At 46.1% G+C, this 7,623-nt stretch overlaps 2 protein-coding genes across 2 annotated transcripts in view; both read right to left on the minus strand.

Annotated features, from left to right (window-relative positions):
- The window catches only part of Cbr-vit-5, a gene marked incomplete at both ends in the record, with an annotated part of 5,051 nt that extends 285 nt beyond the window's left edge, over nt 1-4,766 (minus strand). Inside the window, 6 exons of the mRNA XM_045239494.1 lie at nt 1-221; nt 245-450; nt 495-1,998; nt 2,028-3,540; nt 3,571-3,855; nt 3,903-4,766. The exon at nt 1-221 is cut by the window's left edge and continues 285 nt beyond it. Of these exons, the coding sequence (XP_045095367.1) occupies nt 1-221; nt 245-450; nt 495-1,998; nt 2,028-3,540; nt 3,571-3,855; nt 3,903-4,766 (4,593 nt within the window). The remainder of the gene's footprint in view (nt 222-244; nt 451-494; nt 1,999-2,027; nt 3,541-3,570; nt 3,856-3,902) is intronic.
- Nucleotides 4,767-5,361: 595 nt separating this feature from the next.
- On the minus strand, nt 5,362-6,167 carry CBG27645 (the record flags this gene model as incomplete). The annotated part of the gene is made up of 3 exons (XM_045239495.1): nt 5,362-5,604; nt 5,651-5,743; nt 6,081-6,167. 3 exons carry the CDS (start codon nt 6,165-6,167, stop codon nt 5,362-5,364), a joined length of 423 nt encoding a protein of 140 aa, XP_045099485.1.
- Nucleotides 6,168-7,623: the final 1,456 nt, after the last annotated feature.

A 7,623-nucleotide genomic window follows, 5' to 3' on the forward strand; every position in this document is an offset into this window, starting at 1 on the left:
TGATTTGCAACCGATTTCAACAGGTTTACTCACTCTTCTCGGACTTCTCGGATTCCTCCTCGTATTCCTCGTAGCTCTCGGAAGAAGATTGGTCTCTCTTCTTCTCCTCTCTGTCCCATTTGTTTCTGTAGTTCTTCTTCTCGGAAAGACGGTCGTTTTCAACTTCGCACTCCTGCAAATTATTTTTGAATTATTTAAAGCAAAAATACAATTGATACTACCTCGTTCTTGAGAAGGTAAGAGCGGTGGAACTCTTCAACATCCTCAGTCTCGTAGTTGTCAGCGGTCATGAACTCGTTGTCTTTCTCTCCGTCGCTGTTTCCGCAGAGTCCGCAAAGTTGGCTCTTGGAGGCAACAGATGGAAGGTTGGTCTTGATGGTATATCCGTCGAAGCGGACCTCTCCTTGTGGAAGGCGGATTACGACAAGGTTGTCTCCGAGGATTTCAATCCTGAAATGTGAAATTATTTGTTATTCTGGAATTGGATAACATACTCGTATTGCTCAAGCTCGGATTGTGGGATGTTCTTTCCGTCAACCTTGACAAGGAACTCCTCGCTGGTCTTCTTGACAATGACTTCTTGTTCACGGCGGATGACCTTCACCAAGAGCTCGTCAGAGTTCTTGTTCATTCTCTTGGCAAGAACGGCGAAGGTTGGCTCCTCAGAGCAATCCTTAGCAATAAGAGAGAAGCAGGTGGTGAGTGGGGCTCTGTAGATGACATCGTCGAAGGTGGAGACCTCGGATTGGTCAACCTTGCAGGTAGTCTCAGTCTTCTCCCAGGCTTGTTGGATCATGGCACGACGAGCAATGGTTGGGAGAACGACACGTGGAACACGGATGTTTTTTATCTCAACCTCTTGTTGTGGGGTTTGGATAGTCATGTTGACGTATTGACGGGACATTGGCTCAACGGTGAGTTGGAGGGTGACACGGCGTTCCTCATTCTCGACACGCTTCTCAGAAACGGTCCAGAAGTTGTAGGCCTTGACGAGATCGAAGAGACGAGAGAAGGTGTGCTCAGCCTCTGGGGTAAGCTTGTACTCGGAGACAACGTTGATTTGGTTGAGACGGGCAGCCTTGATCAAAAGCTCGTACTCTGGAAGTCCGTTGAACACGCGCTCAATGTTACGGATGTACTTCTTTTGTTCCTTGGATTGCTCGAGTTGGGCAGTGACGGTCATCTCGCTCTTCTTGGAAGATCCCCACTTGGCATTAAGAGCAAGTTGAACCTCACGGTGTGGTTGCTCACGGAGTTGACGGAGGGAAGATGGCATTTGTGGGCGGGCAGCAACAAGTTCAGTACGGAGAGTCCATTCCTTGGTCTCCTCGGAGATTGGGGAGCGGCGGGAGTCCATCTCGAATCTGCACATACGAACCCATTGGTCGCAGGTGGTACGGAGCTCAGAGTTGAAGTAGGTTTGTTGTGGAGCCTCGAGCTTGAGGGTGATGAGGTTCATGTATCCTTGCTCGGCCTTGATCTCACGGATCATCTTGTGGAAGTATTGACGGCGGGACTCGGATTCGGTGTTCTCAGAGTCGAATTCCTTCTCGAAGATTTTGTCGAACTTGATCTCAGAAAGATCAGTCTTCTCCAAGTTTCCGATGGTCATGCGGGCAGTGAATTCAGCTGGGCGGTTCTTGTTCTCAAGGGTGTACTCGAAGTCTTGCTCAGTCATGAGGACCTTTGGAAGGGACCATTGGGAAAGGATGTTTCCTTGAGCGTTGACTCTAAGTCCGAGAACTTCGTATTTGCGGTCGATCTCTTCAGTGGTCCATTGGTACTCGGAATGGGAGATGGTCTTCTCTTCAGCCTCAACGTATTGGTCATTTCTTGGGACACGGAGGGAAGCAACTGGACGGGAGTGAACGGAAACGATGGTCTTCTTGTTCTCTGGAACGGCGAACTTGTGTGTGATCTCAAGAGTGTTCTTCTTGAGCTCAACGGTAGATTCGAGTCTGAATGTAGTGTGAACGCGGGCAGATTGAAGAGACTTGACTCCTTGGTCGAGATTGGGTTCCAGAAACGCATCTCTGTGACATGAGAAGTGGCAACAGATGGGACGACGTCAAGGATAAGACGGGTTCCAAGCTTTTGCATTTCAACGGCGACCTTTCCGGTGAAAGAGAGGACGGTTGGCATCTTTCCGGAGATGGTAAGGGAGACTCCGCTGGTGGTTGGGATTCTGCGGATAGATTCGTAGAAGTAGATGGCGCGGTGGAGCTCGAATTTGGAGTCGGCATTCAAGAAGGAGAGGACAGACTTAATGTCGAATTCTCCGTTTCTGACGTACTTCTCAAGAAGGTTGTCAAGGGTTTCCATGTCGAGTGGGAGAACGATGTAGTCCATCTCCTTGTAGCGGAGGTAGAAGACAGCGTGGGCAGATTGGGCATCAGTGCGTTGGACACGTGGACGGATGTTCATCTTCTTGACGATTTCTTGGAGCATTTGAATTCCAGATTGAACACGACGGGAGCGGAGCTCATTGGATTGCTTTCCGTAGCGGGAAAGTCTCTCAAGAGCCTTGACGATTACTTGTTCAAAGTTTTGTTGGGAGAATCCAACTTGAACGAGGTACTTGTTCCAGTTTCCTCCGAAGACAGACTCGAAAGAGGCTTGGACCTCCTTTGGCAAGAAAGCGTTCTTCTCGAAGATGGTGGCGAAGTCGAATTGAACTCCAGAGAGCATCTCGGAGTGGAAGATTGGGAGTTGAGAGTAGGTGGAGAGAAGTTGCTCTTGTGGTTGGTAACGGGTGAAGAGAAGAACCTTGGAGCAGCGAACAGCCAATGGTTGGTAGCATGGGTTGGTGGATCTGGCGAATTGACGGATGACGTTGTAGGTGAAGGCAGCAACGTGTTGGTTGGATTCCTTCTCCATTTGAGCGACGATGTGAGCAAGAATTGGCTCCTCTGGAAGAGTGTGCATCATTCTGAAGAGAGCGGTCATACGGAGCTCTGGCTTGTTTTGACGGTTCTTGTAGACTGGGAGAAGGATCTTTTGGATCTTGCGTGGCATGATATCCTTAAGAAGACGGAGAGCATCAACAGCCTCGGTGCGGATGGCGAGTGGTTGACGTGGGTCTTGGATGAGTTGAACGAGCTCGTTGACAGAGAGATCAATTCCGGCGTTTCCGAGGGTCTTGAGAGCAAGAACCTTCTCGTAGGTGGATTCAGCGGAACGGAAGAGTTGCATGAAGACGCGGACGTACTTTTCCTTGAGTTGACGGGAAGCTGGACGGGTCAATGGAAGGTCTTGGGTCTTGGTAGAGAATCCACGGACGATGGATCCGGCGGCAAGCCAGGCGGATTGACGGAGTGGCTCGTTCTTCTCGGCAAGTGGGGACTTAGCGAGCTCTATGACGAGGTCGGCGATCTCCTCGCTTGGGCTGATGGTCTCTTGAATGGACTTAAGAAGCTCAGCAGCTCTGATTGGAGAGACGGTCATCTTATGGAAGTGGTGGATCAAGTGTTGGATGGTGTTTCTGGTTCCGGCGATAGCCAAAGAACTTTGGACGAGGAGTTGGACCTGTAAGCTCAATTTCTGTAATGCCCTCTGTTTTGAAAAGGTTACCTTAGTCTCCGATTCGGTATAAACCTTGGTGTGGAACTTTTTGAGCTCCTCAATGGTGCACATACGGAAAAGACGGACGGCGCGGGCGATGAGGTGAACGGTTTCTGGGGTGTTCTCCTCGAGCTCTTGCATTTGACGGAAAATTTTTTCGAGTTGCTCAATCTTTTGTTGGGATGGCATAACCTCGAATGGGTTGACCTCAGCCTTGTCTCCTTGTTGGCAGAATCTCTCCATGAGAATCTCATCTTGAGCAGAGAAGACGATGTCGGTTTTTGGTCCAGTAGCCTAAAAAATGTTGGTTTTTTTTTCAAATTTCTAAACGTCTAGTATACCTTCTTGATATCTTTGTTGATCTTGTTCTCCTCAACGAAGACGATCTTGGAGCGAGTCTCAGACTTGACGACTTCTTGTCCGTTGACATTCAAAGTGTAGACGGAATGAACCTCAGATTGTTCCAATTGTTGGTTCTTGAAGGTGTAGGTGTAGACGGTTTGTGGCTTGACGAATTGTCCCTCTTTCTCGCATTGTTGGCACTCAGATCCGAAGTGGAGTCCGTAGGCCATCTCTGGACGGGTGATGCACTTGTCGAAGTTGACCGACTTGGTGTAGATGGTCTTCTCTCCCTCCTCAACAATGGTGTAGGCGACTTCGCAGTCTCCCTCCATGGTCTTCTCGTTGACGGTGAAGAAACGGGAGTCCTTCTCGGTTTCCATGTACTTTTCCCCTTGGATCATCTCGTCAATTGGGGCGGATGTGCGGAGAGAAAGAAGGTTGATGATGACTTTCTTCGAGTTCATGGACCACTCAGCATCTTCGGTGGAGAATTGGATCTCAGAGATAAGTCCGTTTCTGAGTTGAGCGCGGAATGGAAGCTCGAGAAGCTCCTTGAGCTCATCAGAGAGCTCGCGTTGCTCCAAGGAGTTCATCTTTGGCCATTGCTCGTTTTGTGGAACATGGGAAGCGGAGTATTCGATGTTGGTGAGTTGGAGGTGGATATAGCGGTCATCAACAGCTTGAAGACGGACACGGCAAGAAATACGGGTCTGGGAAGCATCGGCAAAGGTGGTTGGGAGTCCAGAGAGAAGAAGTCCGTCAAATTGGTAGACGTATTCGCTCTTTGGGGAGAATGGGCGGTCGAGAGCCGGAGAGGCGGCTATCGCCAAGGCGACAAGAGAGGCAATGATGATCGACTTCATTGCGAGAGTGATTATTTCAGTTCCAGGCACCCCTTTTATACAAGACGTTGAAACTGACACTGAAGCGTCTGAAATTGGAGAATTAACGTTATTGACATGAGCTTACAGATAAGACTCATGCCAATCCATCATTTTTCAACAGTTATCACCCTTAAGACAGTTGAAAGTCAGCTATCAAAGTAGAACTGTCAACTCGTTTCGAGAATGTTTCGAGAATATCGACGGGTTAATGATCGGTGTCCAGAATCTGCTGATAACAGTTTACCGCAAACCATTTCACCAATCTCGACAGAATTTCCTTGAGAATTTTATTCGGCTATTTTTATACAACAGAATAGAATACCAAAATGAATTAAAAAGTACATAGTACCAGTAGTTTCATGATTGTAGAGATACAAAAAGTTAAATGCCAAAATGATGTTTTTTTTTGCTAATTTTAATGCAGTTTTTTTGGGGTTTTTAGAGGTTGATTATGGGGAATATTTGTGAACAAGAAACCGATGTCATACAAGGTAGATAAGTTGGAGAAATTGGAAAGGACAAATTGATGATTTGCAGTAGCAGCCTCAGCAAAACTGTATACATCCGCCTCACGCTAATCTTGACGCTGGCTGTTCTCGCGGATCTCTCTGACAGCGACCACCTGAAACATTTTCATCAATCGTGAAATTTCCAGATTTTCCAAACTCACTCCTTTCATGGCTCCAATATGACCGCGAATGAACTCCATTCCTTCCTCGGTCTCAAATTCGACCATCACCGCCGACTTTCCCATTGGCTCACCAGGAAAGGCCGCCTTGAACAAGTCATTGTCCGGAAAGCTTCCCATAATGCGCACCTGGAATTAAAACTTTGAAAATTCACTTTTTGAACAATAACTGTACCTTGATTGGGAAGCCCATCTCCTTAGTGAGCCAGAACTCGAGATATTGAAGGTTGTCACACTTCTTGAAGATGACGACGCGCTCGAGGTTGACCTGAAAAAAGGAAATTTCTCAAAATAATGATTTTCACAGGCCGGGCTGGGCCGGGCTGGATCGATTCGGATCGGAATGAAAACTCCACGGCCCGGGTCAGAATCTGAAGTTTCAAATTTCTGAGTTTTTCTTCAGAATTTTATAAAATTTCGGTACTTTTGTGAGGGCGGAAGATCTCAGAGTTTTTTTTTTATTTCAGTCCTTTTTCTCAAGAATTTTCGAAAATTCAGCCGGGTCTGCCCAGAATTACACAATTATGCTAGATTTTTTCTGCCGACTTTTCTCCGTGGAACGTTATTTATCAAAAAGTAGGACTTTTCTTCAAAATATCACTTACCGTACTATCTGGTTGCTCGGAGAAGACCTCCTCTGGTGGAGCAGTTGGAGTCTGGACAGCTGACATTTTCTTCTGAAACTTGTACATAATTGTTCAATCTGAAGTTGAGGCAAATTGAGAGAATTGAGAACTCGAAAAAAAGAATAATTCGATCCGAAAATGATCGAAAACAGCACGACAAAGTGAAAATTCTGCTGTTCCCCATACCCTACATATGTTCACGCTGCTGAATTTTCGAAGGAATATATGCCCCTCATATTGATTTTTGTGAAAAAAAAACACATGAAACGAGAGCAAGAGAAAGCCTGGGGTACCTCACTTGTAACTAGCGGCTGAACTGGAGTACAAACAAGAAAATGAAGTAGATGATTAGAACCACAAGATTTGGGTCTCAAAATCTATCGTTAAAGATAGGAATGTTCAAATTACCCTTCTGAGTAATAAGAGATCAGAGTAAAAAAACATATCCCATTTTCTTCATCTCCTGAAAATTTTCCACAAAAAAGAAAAGCAAATTGGTAGGTGAGGAGGCTGCCCGCGCGCTGAGATGATGGTCGAATATATGTGTATGTGTTTGGAAGAAGGTGTGGGTCCTAGACGAAACCACATGAGCGCTCTGTACGAGATGAATGAGAATGGAAAGACGCAGGCAGATGTGTTTAGACCGCAATAGGGGTGGAGCTTATCCTTAGAACTGTGTCCCATGTGATAGCGAAAATTGTTTATGAAACGTTCAATTTGAAACTGGGAAAAAAATGTTAGTGACTCAGACCTTCGATCGCTTGTTGAATCTATGGGAGAAAAAAAACTGTCCACCAATCCAAAGACCAGAAAAAAGGACATGGGCGGAGCTTGCATCCATGTCCCTTGTGATACAGAGTCGATTGCTTATGTTATGCAAGGGGCGAAACTGTGAAAAACCATCGAATGACTCAAAATTTTCTGTGTTGTTTTGAAAACGAAGGAAAGAAAGGGAAAAGGGTGCAGAAGAAGAGGGACCGAGATTTCGACAGTCAGCCGAACGATTGGAGAAAAAACGTGTTGAATAGAAATCATCATTCAACTCTGCCTAATCGCATGGTAAAGGAAAATTAGAGAAATCAAATGAGCGTCTAAATATTCTCTGCTTCGCTTGGAGACGGAGAATGCAGTTAGTAGAAGATGAAGTGATGGGACCAATATTTTGACAGAAAGATTGTAATCCGGAATGCGTTTCTTTTCTAGTGTGGATTCTCACTAGAAAATGTTCTAGACTTCCTAGAGATTGACATTCTGGAGCTAAAATGAGATTGGAAAGAAAGTGCTGATCCTAAGTGAGACTCCTCACCTCAGACGCAAGACCTCTGGAAGGGTTAGTGCGCGGTTTTGATACGAGATGTGGGCGGAGATTGCAACCATGTCCCTCGTGATAAACAGTCAATTGCTTATGTTATGCAAGGGAGGAAATTGAGAGTGAAGAAATTGCGAAAAACTATTGAATGACTCCAAATTTTCTGTCTTGTTTTGAGAAACAAAGAGAGGTAGGAGAGTGCAGGAGGAGAGA

This window comes from Caenorhabditis briggsae, assembly GCF_000004555.2.
Source record: "Caenorhabditis briggsae complete genome, chrX, whole genome shotgun sequence".
In the NCBI taxonomy this organism is placed as follows: domain Eukaryota; kingdom Metazoa; phylum Nematoda; class Chromadorea; order Rhabditida; family Rhabditidae; genus Caenorhabditis; species Caenorhabditis briggsae.